Below are 20023 nucleotides of genomic sequence, written 5' to 3'. Positions count from 1 at the left end.
CTCCACTCTGACCTCAGATAAGAGCCCCATGCCTCTCATGTGCCCCCCGCCCCCCCAGCCTCTCCCTCTTATCAGCCCCCTCTGGTAACTCAACCCTCCCCCTAGTATTAAATCATTGGTGGCAGTGGCCACAGGGTCCCCCCCCCCCCCCCCATCATTTGTGGCAGTGGTCAGTTCTGATCGGAGTCCCAGCAGTGTAATGCTGGGGTTTCGATTGGTTACCATGGCAGCCAGGACGCTACTGAAGTCCTGGCTGCCATGATATGTTAGTGAGCAGTATTATACTCACGTGCGCCATGGCAGCCGGGCGCTGCTCCTTCTGTCTCTGCGGCACATTGCTAATGCTTATAGCATTAGCAATGCGCCGCACAGACCTATGAGAAGAAGGAGCGCCCAGCGGCCACAGCACACGCGAGTATAATGCTGCTCACTAACATACCATGGCAGCCAGGACTTCAGTAGCAGACACTGAAGAACAGTACCGGCACCCGACCTCTGAGAGGACGCTGTGATCCGCGCAATTAACCCCTCAGGTGTGGCACCTGAGGGGTTAATTGCACAGATTACAGCGTTCTCTCAGCGGTCGGTTGTCGGGAATGCGAGTCACAGAATTCCTTCCCCCATGCCGAACTGCTGAGAGCGCCGCCGCAAGCGGCCAGCAGTTATCGGGGACATTTGCACGAGTACAAGTACTCTGAAAATGTCCAGTATCGGTCCCGATACTGGTATCAGGACATCCCTACCGGTAATGTGTCAGCTCCAGGCACCGACCTTGGACACAGTAGAAGTGACGGATGGGGGGGTTAGGGTTACGTGAGGCTGGGGCGCCAGTGGCAGACTGGGCATGTGCTGCGACGATAAGGAAAAGCAGCGCATGCGCATTTACTCTGCAGGCATGGACAAAGCTCCTCCATGTCGCGTGCAGCCATGGACGAACTGGCTGCACGGCAGAGCGGGGCTCAGGGGGTGTGTCATCAGACTGTAGAAAAAACAGGCAGATCTACTAAAGACATATATTAGGAAAAGTACTTTTTTCCTGCCTCCCACACAGTAGTAGAAAACACATGCAGAGTGGCCAACCCCTTTAAGCCACATTCTAATCCATAAGATAAGAACTGAAAAGACAGAAAATTCTGATACTTCTATTAGAGCATCTCAGCGATGTACAGAAAAAAGTATTCCATATTTGTAATAAAGACCAATTTAAAAAAAAAAAAAAAAAAAAATTGCCCCCAAAAGGTATACATAGCCTTTAATGCATCTATGGCCAAGGATCACAGAGAATATTTAGCATCTGATTTGTGCAGTCTCATACATAAGGTCTACAACTCTACATCACAAAGGAATGTTTGAGTGCTGTAACACTGTACAATGATGAGAACTACACCGCAGCCACGAAAAATATTAACCTGCTGGATTTGTAGTTGCAGATTGCAAGCAACCTTTACAGCATAGAGGTCAACGTAACTTGGATGCATCTGTGACTTATTTGTAACAAGTGCACATTTTTTTTTTAGTCTACTGGTTGTTGCAAATACGCACTTTTTGTGCAGCTTTAACGCGACAGTAAGTTACTGCCAGATCACATGCATTTTTTGTTGCACAAAACCACAGTCAGTGTGATATTTTAATATGGTTTTCCCCAGAAGGTTTTTTTCTCCTCTTTAAAGGCCATCTGACAGCAGATTTGCACCTATGAAACTGGCTGACCGGTAACATGTGCACTTGGCAGCTGAAGGCATCTGTGTTGGTCCCATGTTCATATGTGCCGCATTGCTGAGAAAAATTATGTTTCAATATATGCCAATGAGCCTCTAGAAGCAATGGGGCGTAGATTTTACATTTACAGGCTCTGCTTTTTCTGCAACTACCGTGCAAGGCGTGATGATATTTACAGTGCCTGGCCCCGTCAAAGTGCAGAGAGAGCTGAGACTCCTGGTGTAAGGACAACGCCCCCATTGCTCCTATAGGCTCATTTGCATATATTAAAATAATTTTTCTCAGCAATCCGGGCACATATTAACATGGGACCAACACAGATGCCTTGAGCTGCCAAGTGCACATGTAACAGGTCAGCCGGTGTCATAGGTACAAATCTGCTGACAGATGCCCTTTAAATACATGCAGTAATTCCAGTGTATTATAATAGAACCACAAGGCTGGGAGTTGCATGACTGTTTTAATTTGAATGCACCTTCAATTGTAGTATAGTGCTAACAATACGGCAATGTAAGACAATTTTCTCCCATGAATTTAAAGGGAATGTGTTGTCAGGTGTGTAAATCACTTTTATGTTAAACATGTTTTTTAAGAAATAAAATACTGCAGTTTTCACACTGGCCACTACCACACTGCTCTCTCTCAACAGTTATGTGACACTGCAGTCAACTACTGGCAGGAACAGTGACCGAATGCATGTCCGTAGCAAGAAGAAACAGAAAGTGGAGTCTGGTTGGGATAGATTCATTATCTATCTAATCTCTGAACACACATCATACCAGTGGAGAATTTTGCGCCAGCTTAAAGGGGTTACATAAAAACTCATGTGAATGCCTCAAACAAATGAATGGATACTCGCCCATTTTCTACCCTGTATTTCGAGTGCTCCACTCCGGTCCTGCAGCGGTGATGTTCCATGCGTACAGGTCACCTCTGCAGCCAGTCACTGATCTCAGCCGTACATGGGACATCTCAGCTGATGCCAGGATTTGGCTGCAGCAGTGACCCGTGTGCACAGAACGTGACTGCTGCAACCAGGGAAACAAAGAGTAGCGGTGAGGACTAAAGCTCAGCGCAAGAAAAGAAAAAAAAAAAAAAAGCAGAGAACATGGGCGAGTATCCATAATTTTTTTTTATTTTAGGCCATTTACAAGGGGTTGCCTGAATTTTATATAACTTGTACAACTCCTTTAATAGCTGAACTGTCACTGGAAAAAGAATACACACACACAAGGAGGTGTTGCGAAATAATGAGAATGGAACAAAAGAAAATAAAACAAAAACGTGAAGCAAACTTTTTCTCAGTTTTATTTATATTCAGGTAAAAACATGAACCTGATGAAGTAGATTATTGCAGATCTGAGAAATCAGCACATAGAACAGGACATTGAGAACATTTGCTTTCATTGTCAAAACATTTCCAACCCTCCCTCCCAAACTAGACCCAGAAAAAAAAACTTAAAAAAAATATAATAATAATAATAATCTGAAGAAAGAAAATTAAACAGGGCATTAAACTGTATTTTTTTTATATTTTTTAAAATATACATTAAATTGAAATGCTATGGCTGTATTTGGATAAATACAAGCCAGCCAAGTTTTTTTTTTGTTTTATTTTTAATTTTTTTTTAATTTTACATTTTTAACAAATCAAAAAGAAACAAAAAAAAAAAAAAAACACCACTCAGTTCTTTATATACTGTGTAAACAGTTTTAAAGTATCCTGGAAAAAAGGCCAGAACAAACCATCGGATCTCTGCTTCCTCTCCTCACCCCCACACGTTTCTGGGACTTGGAGGAATATCACTGACAGATGTTACCATGTTCAGAGGCAGGGCTGCTTCTTCCCAAAAAAACTAACAATGAGGCTGCCTGCCATCAAGTCTGCACTTGCAAGGAACTCAATTGCACATAACAGGTAATTGGGGAGGCTGCGTCAAGTGAGAAAAATACACTCAACTACATAACTAGATTTGTCAAAGAAAAGGCTTTGCGATTCCATGTATCTGTATGCAGAATCTGCTTTCAGATGGGAACAAGCGGTGGAGGGAGCTGACTCATTAATAGCTTGATGGATACACACAGACTGGGATTTTTAAACTGCACAGCAATATTTATTTTTTTCCAGCTTCAAAAACATCCTTTTTCTTCCTTAAAGACTGCTTTTCTTTAATATCCCTCCTCTTTTGTAGTCACACGGCAAAGCAATTTAAAAACTTCACTCTTCAAAAGGATAATTTAAGCAAAAGAAAAAATAACTTTCTAAACAAACTTGCGTATCTTTCAAGCCTGATCAGTTTGAGACGTCCAGGGGACTGTTTAATGGGACTAACAGGTCACTTTTTATTGTGTGTGTTTGTAGTAATCTGCATTGTTTTTTTCCTCTACAATAAGGCGGAGATTGTCGCCTTGACTCTGGTGACACGTTTAGAAAATAATCATGATTTGTTATCTTAAGCAAGGTCCGTGGTAAGCCCCATCGGATCAGGAAAGGTGGAATGACTGTTGTCCTTCGCGTGCAGCAATTAACAGTTTCTCACGCATAATCTCAATGCTAGAATAGTCTGGCAGTTTAAGGTAGTTGACGCAGGTCATAACGGATGGCAAGAAATCATCTGGGTTTTCGGTGGATTCAAAAGTCTTGCGGACTATGGTGAGTGGAGGGTTCAAGCTCCGGAAGCCTATAGTAAAGAGACAAATACTGAAACAATACACACATACAAGTGTAATCTTGACTTCTGGAATAATGCACACTGGAGAATAAGGACCAGACCAGTCAGATGCTTTCTTACAAAGAAAGAAATGCAGCCACTTGTATGTGCAACCACTAGTGTCACTCTAGTGAAATAACACATGCATTAAGCTTAACCTCTTAAAGAAAGCCAGTCACCAACTTTTCACTATTAAAACGACCAGCCAAGGCTATCAGTACATGGTATAAGCAGTCTCAACATACTTGTATCTCATTTCGGTGTTCAGTAAATAAACAGAAAAGAGAACTTTAATATGCAGCTCGGCTGCCAAGTGCTCAGCTGGGCGGGCTTTGCATTCCAAAGTGCCCAAGCCTGCCTCTTTTGCCCAATGTCTGCTCCTCCCCAGACTTCCTCCCCTTGCCCCTGATGCCTCTCCAAATCTCACCGCTGCACTTCCACTCACAGCCAAATTCTAGGAGTAAGCTCCTTTGCTTCTATTGATCTTTAAGAGCACAGGTCACAGCGCCCACACAGAACATATCCCTGGGGCAATAGCCCACAAACGGAAATGTAGTGCGCAGGTGCCGAACGCGCAGCAGAGGGTGCCTATGAGAGATCTGGAGAGCTGTGATGTCAGGGGAGGAAGGCTTGGGAGGAGCAGACATAGGGGAAAAGAGGTCGGCTTGGGCACTTTAAAATGCAAAAGCCCGCCGAGCTGGTCACTTACAGTCCAGTTTGCATATGAATAAAAAATAATTTTCCTGAGCACCCAAATGACATTCCATTTAGAATGTGTATCTCATGTACTGAGGGCCATTACTGGTAATTTTATTATTGAAGAGTCGGTGACAGACCGTAATGAAAGCCATATAGTGTTCTGGTGAGCTGTCTTATATAGTGCATTCTTCTTAAAGCCTTATAAATCATGGTGAATTCTGATACACAGTCTGCTGGGCTAGTTTCACACTAGCATTAAAACCATCCAGTAGGCTGTCGTATTCCGGATATGATGAACTGGCAGGTTGTTTTTCTGCCAGAAAGGCCTGCCGGATGGTTTTAAAGGGGTTATCTGGTAAATTATATTAATGACCTACCCTCTGGATAGGTCCTCAATATAAGATCGAAGGGGGTCAGACACCTGGGGCCACCACTGATCAGCTGTTAGAAGACACCAGAGTGTCGTAATCATCGGGGCCTCTTTCTGAACCATGTCACATCACCGTATATCGGTCACATGGCCTAGTTGCAGCTCAGCATCAATGAAGAGATTACCAAGCACAGCCGCTATACGATGTACGTGGAAAGCTGCCGGGAGCTGCTGGGACTCTGACCCCCCCCCCCATGCTGATTCGGAGAGGTGCTGGGACTCTGAACCCCCCCCCCCCCCCACATGTGATACTGATGACCTATTCTGAGGACCAATTAAATTAGATTAAGATGTTTTACAGAAGGATGTGGCTCCCTTTGTCAGATCCTCGGTCAACAGCAACCAGGGACCTAACAACTGTCAATGGTTTACTGTAAGCAACCAAATGTAATTGGCCTTAGGCCACCTGCACACAGGTGTTGGCTGTCTGACAGAAATTCTACAACAATATCCATGAATTTCCGTACAGAAAAACTGCATGTGTTACTTGTGGGTTTTGGTGTGCATATGATGTGGTTTTGCCACAGATCTCACAGAAAAGCGTGAAATCCGCACAAAAGTACTTAAAGAACTGAGATGTACACTTTGCTGCTACTGTGTTATGCTGCTGTTTTTCCGCAAGAGAAAAAAAACGAGCATAAATCAGCAACGTCTGCAGTTGGCCTAATAGTCTGCCTGTCAGAGTTACACTGACATGCAAACTGTATGTCCTAGTATGTAGATGCCTATGGCAAACCAAACAATACTTTGAAACACCACGTATTTCAAAGCATTATAGATGTGATCAAACAATCCCTGGTTCAAATTCTCTAGGGGCACAAAAAAATAAAAGTATGAATTTTAATGAGACTTTATATAATAAAGTTAAACAAAATATTTTACTTTTTTTTTTTTACTCCTTTACCTTTGGAAAAAAAACTAACAAAAAAAAAACAAACAAACATACTTGGTACTGCTGCAATCGTAACATGTAGAATAAAATGTTACTTGTTATTTTTAAAAGGGATTGTTCATCTGAAGTGTGTTGTACCTGCTAAAAAAAACTCACTCGCCCGATTACATTCCCTGTCCTGTAAACTTCCAAACAGATTGGGACACATGCGCATCTGCAGCCAATGATTGGCCTCACTGACCAAGTCCCCAAGAGGCTTGTTACCCGGCAATAAGATGCCACTGATGGACATGTCACAGCTGAAGCCTGTTATTTGCTGCAGTGGCACGCACGTGAACTCATCTGTATGGAACTTTACAGGGCCAAAAGGAGCCACAGAGCAGGAGAGAATGAGTTTTTCAACAGATACAACATACAGCAGGCATCCCCACAGTTGGAGACCTTTTTAACACATGGAATATAGAAAATCAAAAGACAAAATTCTGGGTCTTAAAATGAATTAAACCAGTGTTTCCCAACCAGTGTGCCTCCAGCTGTTGCAAAACTACAACTCCCAGCATGCCTGGACAGCCAAAGGCTGTCCAGGCATGCTGGGAGTTGTAGTTTTGCAACAGCTGGAGGCACACTGGTTAGGAAACACTGAATTAAACGATATTTGGCCCAAAATAGTATCAATAAAAAACTTCAACAAAAATCTAATCATACAGCTACCTTGATGAAATGGTAAAGAGGTTAAAGGGGCTGTGCAGTCTGAAGAAACGGATGATCAGCCGTTTTAAAAGGTGGTGGTGCTTATACAATCACTGCTTCCACTTCAAAATCAGGTGTCATCTCGCCTGTAGAGGCGCAACAGTGTAATTACAACTGCTTGTCCTAGTCAAGTGCGCACAGGTCATTTTGAAGCGGAAGCAGCGCTTGTACCACTTCCTCAGATCAGCAGGGATGCCGGGAGTCAGACACCTACCGATCTGATTTTGGTGACCTATCCTGAGGAAAGGTCATTATCATCTTTACAATGAACAACCCCTTTAAGCATTTTAAAATGTGGCTACACAAAAATATTTTTTTGCTCTACATAAACACATTTTCTATTGTGCAAAGGTACTAAAACAAAAAGCATGTGCAATTTCAGGTCCTAAAAGGATTAATATTTAACATATGACCAACAAGCCATCAGCCATTACTTTCCTCCATGGACCGCTAAAACTACATTTTCCTTTATTATTTGTTAGTTTAATGGGTGTAATGTCTTGCATAGAGGTGTAGGTCTTACCTCCAACCGGCAGTCTTGGGCTCCCCGTGACAAACTGGAGGAAAAGTCTTTGCTGCTCATGGTCCAAACTACTGAGGATTTCAAAGAGAAATTTCACAGCGCGACTGCAAGAGAATAGGAGGACATATTACAGTAAGGTTATGATGGTTAAGTACAACACACAGACAGAGAAAAAAGTTTTCTACTGACCTATCATGTGTATATCCATGGTCAGGCCTACAGCACTCCATCAACGTCTTAACATCCCAAGGATCAGCCTTACTTCCACAAAGAAGTTGATCCAACTATTGAGAGATAGCAACAATCAATGATATTTGGAATTAAAAAATAAAGCAATGATCACTGAAAACTCCTAGAAGCAGATGAGACTACTCAACCAAGGTGTAATATAATGTGTTGTAATAAAATAAGAGCAAAATACACATCCTCATGTGACATAGCAATCGTCATGGACTGCAGATTGAAAGCCAGAGATTTGAAATCAGTCATTGTAATCTCTCTGGGAGCTAACACTATAAAACATCAAATTACTAAAAAGGTCATCAAATGAACCTATTACCATATGCAGTAGTATATACAGAATAAATCAAAATTACAAACCTCCTCTGGGTAAAAATACTGCAGGTGGTTAAGAGGGAAGACAGATTCGAAGCCATCTCTAAAAGAGTCAAACTGCCTGGAGACGCCTTCATTCAATGCCCAATAAATAACAAGCTGCAAAGAAACAGAAAGCTGCATGTAATCTTCAAGTTACCATATGCCTTGTATGTCAGCTCCGGCCGTAATTGCCTGCCAGTGTACTATACAAAGCAGTGTCCCCCACTGCTAAATGTGAGAAACCCGCTTCACACTGTGCTACGTTTCAATCACATCTAGCCCCAGAGCACTGCTACCTGGGAAGCATTCTACACAAAATAGTTTCACAGTTTCATTGCTCCCTTTAACTTTGCAAGGGTAAAAACTTGTAGATGTAGGGCGTTTGTCAGCCATCACTACAGCTCTGTCTACTTTACATGGAAGGAGGGAGTCCCTCTCTCCCCACTGTGACACAGCCGCCACTGCCACCAATTAAAACATTAAGGGGAGGGTGCTCTGAAGCTGCCACTGCACCACCAATGAAAATAACTAACCCCTAAATGCAAATGTATGGAGTGGGATGCTGTAGTGCAGTGTTTCCCAACCAGTGTGCCTCCAGCTGTTGCAAAACTACAACACCCAGCATGCCTGGACAGTCTTTGGCTGTGCGGGCATGCTGGGAGTTGTAGTTTTGCATTTGCATTTAGGGGTTAACTATTTACATTCGTGGCACAGTGGCCCCAGTATTTTTATTGGTGGCAGCTCTCGATCAGAGCCCCAACTGTGAAATTGCAGGGCTCCAATCGGTTTCCATGGCAGCCAGGACACTACTGAAGCCCTGGCTGCCATGGTAACCTTCCTGCTGCTGTGTGTACTATGCACAGGACAGCAGGGAGAGTGTAAGATCCTATTCACCCTAATAGAATAGAATGAAAAGCACACGATTCACCATTTTTTTGTCACCTTGTCAACCCACAAAAAATAGGATAGGACTGTTCTATTATGTACCGGACGTTCCGATAAATGTTGATTGCACACGGCTTTTTTTTTGTGTGTTATTTTTCTTTCACATGGTATCGAGTATCACAATCAAATAAAATTTTTGGTATAGTGACAACCCTAACCGCAAGACTGCCTGGCATCTCATGAAACTGACTCATGAGGAGTGGAAAAGTGAGTGTCAACGTCAGCGAGGTTCACAGGGACTAATGCGAGTAAGTACAATATGCACACGGCTCTGAAGAACACAATATACTCCAATCATTCCACATCTACATACTACACTTCAGCTTTGAAGGCCATATTACCTCAGTCTGTTCACTTACCCCTACATATTCGTCCAGATTATGAATAGTGACAGGCACATCCTTCCCTCCCTTCTTCAACTCAATATTGGGAAAGCCTGGTAATGTAAAGTCCAGTCCCAGATCTTCTATGGAGCAGCCATTCATATTCAAACTTTCAAGTGCAAATTGCAGACTCTCTTTGGTCTAGAAGGAAGATGACATGATCAAAACATGTACTGTAAACCGTGGGGTTGTTCACTGTTAGAAAAACATGTCTGCTTTTGTCTAAAAATCTGCTTGTGTGTAGCATTGCAGCAGTCCAATTCACTCATTGAGCTGAGCTGCAGTATAAGGGCTGTTTCACACGAGCGGATGCCGTGCGTGGCATCCGCTCCGTGAAAGAGTGCCAAAACCCGATGCAGACTGCAGAGGCACGGAGCATTATCAGAATATAGAACATGCTGCGATTTTCACGCAACGCAGAACTGATGCGTGAAAAACGACGCTCATGTACACAGACCCATTGAAATTAATGGGTCAGGATTCAGTGCGGATGCTATGCGTTCACGTCACGCATTGCACCCGCGTGGAAAACTCGCTCGTGTGAAAGGGACCTTAGACACCACCTATGGACAGGTGTGCTGCTGTTTGGAAGCCACCATGTTTTTCTGATTCTGCTTAACACCACAGCAACCAAGCCCCATACATGTATGGTGCTTGGCTTTATTGGATGGTGCAGGATTAAAGCTCCTGCAGTCTAGCAGGTTGGGTCCCTGAGGAGAAGACTGTTTATTATTGCTTCTGCCTTCCCCTTTCTTCTGTACATGTGCTCAATGAGTGCTAGCCTAATTATTATTATTTTTAAGCCTCTAATAGGTGTCTCTGACACAGGAGGGCTGCAGGCTCAGAAGACCCGGATCAGTTCTGTGTATAATGGCCCCCACAGAGGGATATTCCTGCTGCCTCCTTCCCCCCCGGTTTCTGGGATGCAGTAGTTACAGTGAAGAAAGTGCAAATTACAAGAAATAAAAAAAGAAGAAGTGTCAGAGTCCCCCAGAGGTTTTTTAATAACTACTAGGAGGATAAATGTGCCAGAAAAAAAAAATATATATAAAAAAACTAAAATAAACATGCCCATGCCAACTGAAACCATAGCCGCAATTGCCCCATTCACATAAAACTATACATATATAGCAAAACTACTGACACAAAATTGGGAACTTATTTTAATAATTTTGGAAACCCCTAGCTACACTTCACTTCATTTCATGTGCACATATGCCACCTGGTGGCTGATCAGTATACAAGTTTTCCACAGTCCTTATCTTTCACACACAGGGAGACCATCCTGCGTTTCCTGCACTTTAGTGACAATAGCACCTCTCGTCCCAGAGGCCACCCTGCTTTTGACCGGCTCCACAAAATTCGGCCCCTCATAGACCACTTCAACACCAAATTTGCAGATTTGTATACCCCTGAGCAAAACATCTGCTTAGACGAGTCCCTTATACATTTTACCGGGCGCCTTGACTTCAAACAATACATCCCAAGCAAGGTATGGGGTCAAATTGTATAAGCTCTGTGAAAGGGTCACAGGCTATACCCACAAATTTCGGATCTATGAGGGTAAAGATCAGACCCTGGAGCCGGTCGGTTGCCCTGACTACCTGGGGAGCAGTGGGAAGACAGTCTGGGACTTGGTGTCACCCTTATTCGGCAAGGGGTACCATCTTTATGTGGACAATTTCTACACAAGTGTGCCCCTCTTCAGGCATTTGTTCCTAGAACAGATTGGCTGCTGTGGCACCACGCGACCCAGTCGCCGGGGCTTCCCCCAACGGCTCGTTACCACCCGTCTTGCAAGGGGGGAGAGGGCTGCCCTGTGTAACCAAGAACTGCTTGCGGTGAAATGGAGAGACAAGCGTGACGTTTACATGCTCTCCTCTATTCACGCAGACACGACAATACAAATAGAACGAGCAACCAGTGTCATTGAAAAGCCCATCTGTGTCCACGACTATAATTCGCTCATGGGAGGGGTGGACTTCAATGACCAGATTTTGGCTCCTTATTTAGTTTCCCGACGCACCAGACGCTGGTATAAGAAGGTGTCTGTATATTTGATTTAATTGGCTGTATATAATAGTTTTGTTCTCTACAGTAAGGCTGGGAGAACAGGATCCTTCCTCAAATTTCAGGAAGAGATCATCTGCTGGGTCACCCATGCTGGGTGAGAGAAATATCTCGGCAAAAGACAACTTTTCCAATTTCTTTATACAAAGTTGGCATTTGACCGAGATATTTATCTCACCCAGCATGGGTATATGTAAAATGACACCCCAAAACACATTGCCCAACTTCTCCTGAGTAAGGCGATACCACATGTGACACTTTTATGCAGCCTAGATGGGCAAAGGGGCCCACATTCCAAAGAGCACCTTTAGGATTTCACTGTGCATTTTTTTTTACACATTTTGATTTCAAACTACTTCTCACACATTAGGGCCCCTAAAATGCCAGGGCAGTATAACTACCCCACAAGTGACCCCATTTTGGAAAGAAGACACCCCAAGGTATTTCATGATGGGCAAAGTGAGTTCATGGAAGTTTTTATTTTTTTGTCACAAGTTAGTAGAATATGAGACTTTGTAAGAAAAAAAAAAATAAATAAATTATTTCCGCTAACTTGCGACAAAAAATAAAAAGTTCTATGAACTCACTATGCCCATCAGCAAATACCTTAGGGTGTCTACTTTCCGAAATGGGGTTATTTGTGTTTTTTTTTTCTCGCCCATTTTCCTTGGGGGACACAGACCTTGGGTATAGCTCAGCTCCCTAGGAGGCGTGACACTAAGTAAAACTGTTAAGCCCCTCCTCCATCAGCTATACCCTCAGCCTGGAGATAGAGGCTACCAGTTTTAGCTTAGTGTCCAAGGAGGCAAGACACTCCCTGCTACTGCAGGGCTGTTTTCTCCTTGTTATTTTTACTTTTTCTTCTAATTTTGTTATTTTATTTTTTCCTAGGGATACCAGAGACTCATTTGACCTCTCTGCTCTCCCGGGGTTGAGCTGCGCCAGTGCAAACTTATCTGCACTGCTGCCTCCCCCACAGAAGCAATAGGAGGATCTGGGCAGCAATGGCTCCCCTACATCCCGCCAGCTAGGGGGTCGCCCGCACGCCAAGCCCCTCTTCCAGCTTCCTGCCACTGCGGTGCCAGTGGCTGAAGGGGCGACCCTGCTGGAAAGGACTGAGGGTGAAGACGTCGGACGGTGAGATGGCTATTCCAGCCCATACCCCGTCCCTATCTGCAGCATCTACCCCTCTGGGTAAGGGGGGCACCCGTGGTCGCTCATTCTGAGCGCTCATCTGCAGGACAATGCAGCACAGCAGCATCCTCAGCACCCCCACGCCGTTCCCCCCCACGCTGCTATCTTTCTCCCCTCCCCCTCATTCGGGGCTGACTCCATTTTTCTCTTCTCTCTCTCCCCCTTCCCGCCGAGAACGGGGGGCGGGGCTTAGCGGTCCCGGCAGGGGGCGGGGCTTACGCGCGCGTCATTTTGGGGGCGGAGCTACGTTCTCCTTCACAGGAGACATTTCAAGCGCTGGAGGGGGCGGAGCTTGTTCCCCGCGCTTTCTGCTGAGGTTTCCCGCGCTTCCTCACTCCTGACAGGAAGCTGGGACACGGTGGGGGACTCTAACCTCCTGTGTACATCGCTCGGCTTCTGTGGGCGCTCTCTCTGCTGCTCTCTGCTGCTCACTGCTGTTCACTGCTTCTCTGCTGCTGCTGATCTGGGCCATCTCCTGACGTTCTTCTGAGGCACTGGTAGGACAGTTAACCCTCTCCTAACCCTCCTGGTCATAGCTGCTATAACCCTTTGTGGTCTCTATATTAGAGTACAACCACACTTCAGCATGTCAGATCCCACAGGTGCCCCCAAACCCTGGTACCATGCCTGTACCGCCTGTAAGGAACTTTTTCCGCGTGGGCAATCTGAGCCGCATTGCCTTGCATGTCAGGCCCCGGTGCAGGGCCCACTTCCCGCTGCGCCCCCCGGTGCCTCTGAACCCCCTGACTGGGCTAGGTCTCTGTCTCAGGCGGTGGAAAGCCTTACACACGTAGTGGGCCGTCTCGTGGATAGACCGCCTCTCCCGCAGGCTGCCACAATCCCTGTCGCACCCGCTGGGACTACCGTTTCTGCCGCCCCCACTGGTTCCCTGCCTCCCAGCGAATCTTCCAGGGCCCGGCATACTCAGAAACGTTCAAGGGTTGAGCGCACATCTTCTCCAGATGCTTCGCTCTCTCCGCCATGCGTGCGAGCTCAGTCAAGTCTATCCTCTCAGAGGGATACGCTTTCTGAGGGAGAACTGGCGGATTCGGACGTGGACATGGACTCAGAGCTTCCATCCAAATTGGCGTCCGCGGTGGGGCATCTTGTCACTAGCATCCGTGATACCTTTCAGCTACACGATGACCCCCCCAGCTCTGAACAGGCCGGCGTGTCCTTTCTCCGCCCCAAACAGGCCTCCAAGGTTTTTCCCATACACGCTGATTTTTCTTCTGTGGTATCCAAGGCTTGGACTCGGCCTAACGTCCGCTTTATTACACCCAAAAAGCTGGACATTTGTTATCCCTTTCCAGCGGATTCTGTGACCACGTGGACATCCCCGCCTAAGGTTGATCCTCCCGTGGCTCGCCTGTCCAAAAGCACTACTATTCCTGTACAGGACGGATCTTCCCTCCAGTCTGTTGAGGACCGTCGTACGGAATCCCTCTCCAAGGCCATATTTACTGCCTCTGGTTCGGCCCTTAGACCGGTCTTTGCCTCCGCCTGGGTTGGCAAAGCGGTCTCTGAATGGGGTTTGCAACTGGAACGGGAGTTAGGGTCGGACGTCCCTGTTCAGGACCTCCGTTCCTTAGCCCAACTAATTGTTCAGGCCGGAAAATTCGTCTGTGAGGCCTCCCTTGATGCGGGTGCCCTCATTGCCCGTTCCTCTGCCCTGGCAGTTTCTGTCAGGAGGGAACTCTGGCTGAAGGTTTGGGCGGCGGACGCCGCTTCCAAACGCTCTTTGGCCGGCCTACCATTCACGGGTTCCCGCCTGTTCGGAACCCGTCTGGACGAACTTATATCAGAGGCCACGGGTGGGAAGAGTACTCACCTCCCCCAGTCCAGGCCAATGGGCGCCCCCCGTGGTCGCGCTGGTTCGTCCCGTTTTCGGTCTTTCGCAAGCCCACCGGGTCTAGACCCGCGGCCAGTTCTTCTTCCTCTGGCCCAGCCCAGGATAGACGCAAGAAGCCGTTTTTTCGGACGCAACCTACCTGGCGCAAGTCCCAGCCTGCACGGGCTCCCACAGGCCAGCAGCCCTCTGCCTGAAGGTGCGCCCCCACCCACCCGGGTGGGGGGCCGCCTTCTCCTATTCAGGAACGTATGGCGGGCCCACATCTCAGACGCATGGGCGCTCGAGATTGTATCTTGCGGATACAAAATCGAATTTGCGTCCATTCCGCCGGACCGTTTCTTCCGATCCCGTCCTCCGCGAGATCCCGTACGAGTGGCCGCCTTCTTCGCGGCCATTCACTCTCTAATGGACAAGGGTGTCGTCGCCCCCGTGCCTCCGACGGAAAGGTTCAGGGGGTTCTACTCGAACCTCTTTGTGGTTCCCAAGAAGGAAGGCTCAGTGCGTCCGATCTTGGACCTAAAACGCCTGAACCGTTTTCTCCGACTGCAGAGATTCCGGATGGAGTCTCTCAGGTCCGCAGTGGCCTCCCTGGAAAGAGGGGATTTCATGGCCTCAATCGACATTCAGGATGCATACCTCCACGTTCCGGTTGCTCCATGTCATCACCGCTTCCTGCGCTTCGCGGTGGGGGACGATCACTTCCAATTCGTCGCCCTTCCCTTTGGTCTGGCGACGGCTCCTCGAGTGTTCACCAAGGTCCTGGCCCCTGTCTTGGCCCTTCTACGTTCAAGAAGTGTTTTTCTTCTCCCATACTTGGACGACATCCTGGTCAAGGCACCCTCCTTCTCTCAGACATCCCGCAGTGTGGAACTCACTCTGGAGACCCTGACGCGGTTCGGTTGGATTATCAACCACCCCAAATCTTCCCTTACCCCCTCCAGACGGCTGATCTTCCTGGGGATGCTCCTGGATACAGAGTTGGCGGAGGTCCGCCTTCCGTCGGACAAGCGTCTGGCCCTTCGCGGGTCGGTTCGCAGTCTCCTCCGTCATCACCGCCCTTCCCTCAGATCCAGCATGCGGTTGTTAGGAAAGATGGTTGCCTGTTTCGAAGCGGTGCCGTTCGCACAATTCCGATCCCGCACCTTTCAGAGGGCAATTCTGTCGGCCTGGGACAAATCACCGAGGAGTCTGGACAGGACCTTTCTTCTGCCTCCCCTGGCTCGGGCTTCCCTCGGCTGGTGGTTGCATATCCCTCTAAGGGGGAAGTCCTTCCTTCCACTGAACTGGCTGGTGATTACCACAGATGCCAGCTTACGGGGGTGGGGGGGGGGGGGGGTTTTTCCCTCCCCGGTCCGTCCAGGGCGTTTGGTCTCTATCGGAGTCCAGACTTCCAATCAATATTCTGGAACTGAGGGCGATTCTTCTGTCCCTCAGACACTGGACCCATCTGCTGAGGGGCCACCCTGTTCGGATCCAATCGGACAATGCCACGGCTGTGGCATACATAAACCATCAGGGAGGCACTCGCAGCGCTGCAGCGATGCAAGAGGTGACCCTCATTCTCCTCTGGGCGGAGACGCACGTGCCGGCCTTATCTGCGATTTACATCCCGGGGGTGGACAACTGGGCGGCGGATTTCCTCAGCCGGTCCACCATCGACCCGGGAGAATGGTCCCTGCACCCAGAGGTGTTCGAAGCCCTTTGTCTTCGCTGGGGTCGCCCCGACGTGGACCTCATTGCCTCCAAATTCAACCACAAGGTCCCCCTATACCTGGTCAGGGCACGGGACCCGAAGGCATACGGCGCCGACGCGCTCGTCCTTCCGTGGCGCGAATTCTCCCTTCTGTACGTCTTTCCTCCTTTTCCCCTCCTGCCACGGGTTCTTCGGAGGATCGCGGCAGAGGGCGTCCCCGCGATTCTAATCGCCCCGGATTGGCCCCGCCGGTCTTGGTACGCCGACCTAATGTTGCTGTTGGCAGACGCACCGTGGCCACTGCCCTCCAGGGAAGACCTTCTCTCTCAGGGACCGATCTTCCACGAGCATTTAGGCTCGCTACGTTTGACGGCGTGGCTATTGAGACCGCCGTCTTAACGCGACGGGGTTTCTCCGCGGACGTAGTCCGCACCATGATCCGGGCTCGTAAGCCCGTATCCTCTAGGATCTACTATCGGGTTTGGAGGTCCTATCTGGGGTTCTGTGAGTCCCGGAGCATCCCACCTCTCCGGTTTTCTCTTCCCACAATCCTGTCCTTCCTCCAGTAGGGTCTGGACCTGGGGCTGTGCCTCAGTTCTCTGAAGGGTCAGATTTCGGCGCTGTCTATTCTTCTCCAGCGTCCCCTGGCCCCTCTAGGGCCAATTAAGACCTTCTTACAAGGGGTGGCTCACTCTGTTCCGCCGTACCGCCCTCCAGTTCCTTCCTGGGACCTGAATGTGGTGCTCTCGGCGCTCCAATCAGCCCCCTTCGAGCCTTTACGGGAGGTCTCCCTTCGCCTTCTGTCCTGCAAGGTCATCTTTCTTGTGGCCGTCACGTCTCTCCGACGGGTGTCGGAGTTAGCGGCTCTTTCTTGCTCCGAACCTTTCCTGATCTTCCACCAGGATAAGGTTGTGCTTCGGCCTGTCCCGACTTTCCTGCCAAAGGTGGTCTCCGCCTTTCACATCAATGAGGACATCGTCCTTCCGTCGCTCTGTCCCTCTCCTTCCCACCCCAGAGAACGGGAACTGCACCGTCTGGATGTGGTCAGGGCGTTGAGGATTTACTTGGAGGTCACCGGGTCCTTTCGGCGCACGGACTCCCTGTTTGTGGTTCCGGAGGGTTCGCGCAGAGGGTTGGCGGTCTCCAAGGTGGCTATTGCCCGTTTCATTAAACTGGCGGTGTCTGAGGCTTATCGAGCCAAGGGCAGACCTCCGCCTTTCGGCGTCACTGCTCATTCCACCAGAGCAGTCGGAGCTTCCTGGGCGCAGAGGCATCGGGCCTCGGCTGAACAGTTGTGCAAAGCAGCCACTTGGTCCTCTCTGCACACTTTCACAAAGTTCTATAGGGTGCATACGCATGCATCAGCGGATGCTGCTTTGGGCCGCCTGGTTTTGCAGGCAGCGGTTTCCTGATGCTCTGGTGGTGGTCCGCCTTGGGTTTGTGGTCCCTCCCTTCTTGGACTGCTCTTGAACGTCCCAAGGTCTGTGTCCCCCAAGGAAAATGGGCGAGAAAAGGAGATTTTTGTATAACTTACCAGTTAAATCTCTTTCTCGCTCTTCCTTGGGGGACACAGCACCCACCCTTCTGTGTTTGGTTACAGGGTTATGGTCTGGCGCCCCGTTGGGTTGCTGGCTGGTTGTTTCCGTTATTGGTTGTTATCCTTTCACTACTTGGACACGCAACTGGTAGCCTCTATCTCCAGGCTGAGGGTATAGCTGATGGAGGAGGGGCTTAACAGTTTTACTTAGTGTCACGCCTCCTAGGGAGCTGAGCTATACCCAAGGTCTGTGTCCCCCAAGGAAGAGCGAGAAAGAGATTTAACTGGTAAGTTATACAAAAATCTCCTTTTTTAACTGTCTGGGCATTGTAGAACCTCAGGAAACATGACAGGTGCTCAGAAAGTCAGAGCTGCTTCAAAAAGCGGAAATTCACATTTTTGTACCATAGTTTGTAAACGCTATAACTTTTACCCAAACCATTTTTTTTTTTTACCCAAATATTTTTTTTTTATCAAAGACATGAAGAACAATGAATTTAGAGAAAAATTTATATATAGATGTCGTTTTTTTTTTTAAAGTAAAAATGTCAGCAGCAATGAAATACCACCAAATGAAAGCTCTATTAGTGAGAAGAAAAGGAGGTAAAATTCATTTGGGTGGTAAGTTGTATGACCGAGCAATAAACGGTGAAAGTAGTGTAGTGCAGAATTGTAAAAAGTGGTATGGTCATTAAGGGTGTTTAAGCTAGGGGAGCTGAGGTGGTTAAAAGCCATGTACACCTTTGGGGCAATTTATTTTTATTTTATTTTTATTATTGCTTTGTACTCATTTTGAGCAAAATTTTTTTTTTTCAATTGGTCTTTATTAAAAATATGGCATTCTTTTTTCTTTACAGAGCAGAGATGCTCTAGTAGCAGATTTTCTGTCAGACCAGGAGCAGATGGGCTCTTTATCTCTGCTCTCTGACATTATAAACACTAATTATAGCTCCATTCTTGTCTTACTGATAAGACTGGGGCTTAAATAAGTGTTTATGACCTCTTAGTAACCATTAGAGATGAGGGTTATTAGATGTCAAGCAAAAAGTGAAAGTACCAGTCACACAGCTAGAAAAACTGTTAACCTTTTGTGAAAGAAAGGTTCAATATTTTCAATAAAGGCCAATTGAAAAAATTGCTTCCGAAGGTGTACATATCCTTTAAAAGGAAGTCAATCTTAAAGGGGTTGGCCGCTATCCATTGTTGCACATTGTGCTGGAAACGGTGCATGCATGCAGCTAGTAATAAGCATTAATAAACTATTGAAGTCTAATGATTTATTATAAATAATTCATACTTACAAGCAGTTCTGATCACCTGTTTGCCGGCGCTGCTCACTGAATGTCTGCTGATGGAGGGTTCAAGCCATTGGCAGCTTTTATTCAGTTACACTAGCGCATGCGCAGTTCATCCACAGTATAAAGGCCTCTTTCACACGACCGTTTTTTTTTTTTCCGTTTTGCGGGCCGTTTTTTGCGGTCCGTATACAGAACCATTCATTTCAATGGTTCCGCAAAAAAACCGGAATGTACTCCGTGTGCATTCCGTATTTCCGTTCCGTTTAAAGATAGAACATGTCCTATTATTGCCCGCAAATCACGTTCCGTGGCTCCATTCAAGTCAATGGATCTGCAAAAAAACGGAACACATACAGAAATGCATCCGTATGTCTTCCGTATCCGTTCAGTTTTTTGCAGACCCATCTATTGAAAATGTTATGCCCAGCCCAATTTTTTCTAGGAAATTACTGTATACTGTATATGCCATGCGGAAAAACGGAACGGAAACAAAAAACGGAACGGATCAGTTTAAAACGGACCGCAAAACACTGAAAAAGCCATACGGTCGTGTGAAAGAGGCCTTAATCAAATGGTAACTGCTTATGGACAGAACCCTCCACTAGCAGTCATTTTCCAAGCATAGAGCTGGCAAGCAGGTGAGTGGACCTGCATGTACACAAGAATTATTTATATTACACTATCAGACATCGGTGCCAATAGTTTGATAATGCTTAAGGAGGTTGTCTAA

At 47.1% G+C, this 20023-nt stretch overlaps 1 protein-coding gene across 11 annotated transcripts in view; it reads right to left on the bottom strand.

Annotated features, from left to right (window-relative positions):
- Positions 1-3004: 3004 nt before the first annotated feature.
- The window catches only part of TRIP12 (thyroid hormone receptor interactor 12), a 152778-nt gene continuing 135759 nt past the window's right edge, over positions 3005-20023 (bottom strand). For all 11 annotated transcript variants that reach the window (XM_044289055.1, XM_044289054.1, XM_044289053.1 and 8 more), the window contains 5 exons: positions 9626-9790; positions 8325-8438; positions 7914-8008; positions 7725-7828; positions 3005-4400 (listed from right to left, as the gene is read on the bottom strand). In XM_044289055.1, coding sequence (XP_044144990.1) covers positions 4204-4400; positions 7725-7828; positions 7914-8008; positions 8325-8438; positions 9626-9790 — 675 coding nt within the window. In that variant the 3' untranslated portion in view covers positions 3005-4203. The remainder of the gene's footprint in view (positions 4401-7724; positions 7829-7913; positions 8009-8324; positions 8439-9625; positions 9791-20023) is intronic.

This window comes from Bufo gargarizans, chromosome 4, assembly GCF_014858855.1.
Source record: "Bufo gargarizans isolate SCDJY-AF-19 chromosome 4, ASM1485885v1, whole genome shotgun sequence".
NCBI classification, from domain to species: domain Eukaryota; kingdom Metazoa; phylum Chordata; class Amphibia; order Anura; family Bufonidae; genus Bufo; species Bufo gargarizans.
Note: the sequence above shows the minus strand (reverse complement) of the source record. Positions and strands in the feature narration are given on the sequence as shown.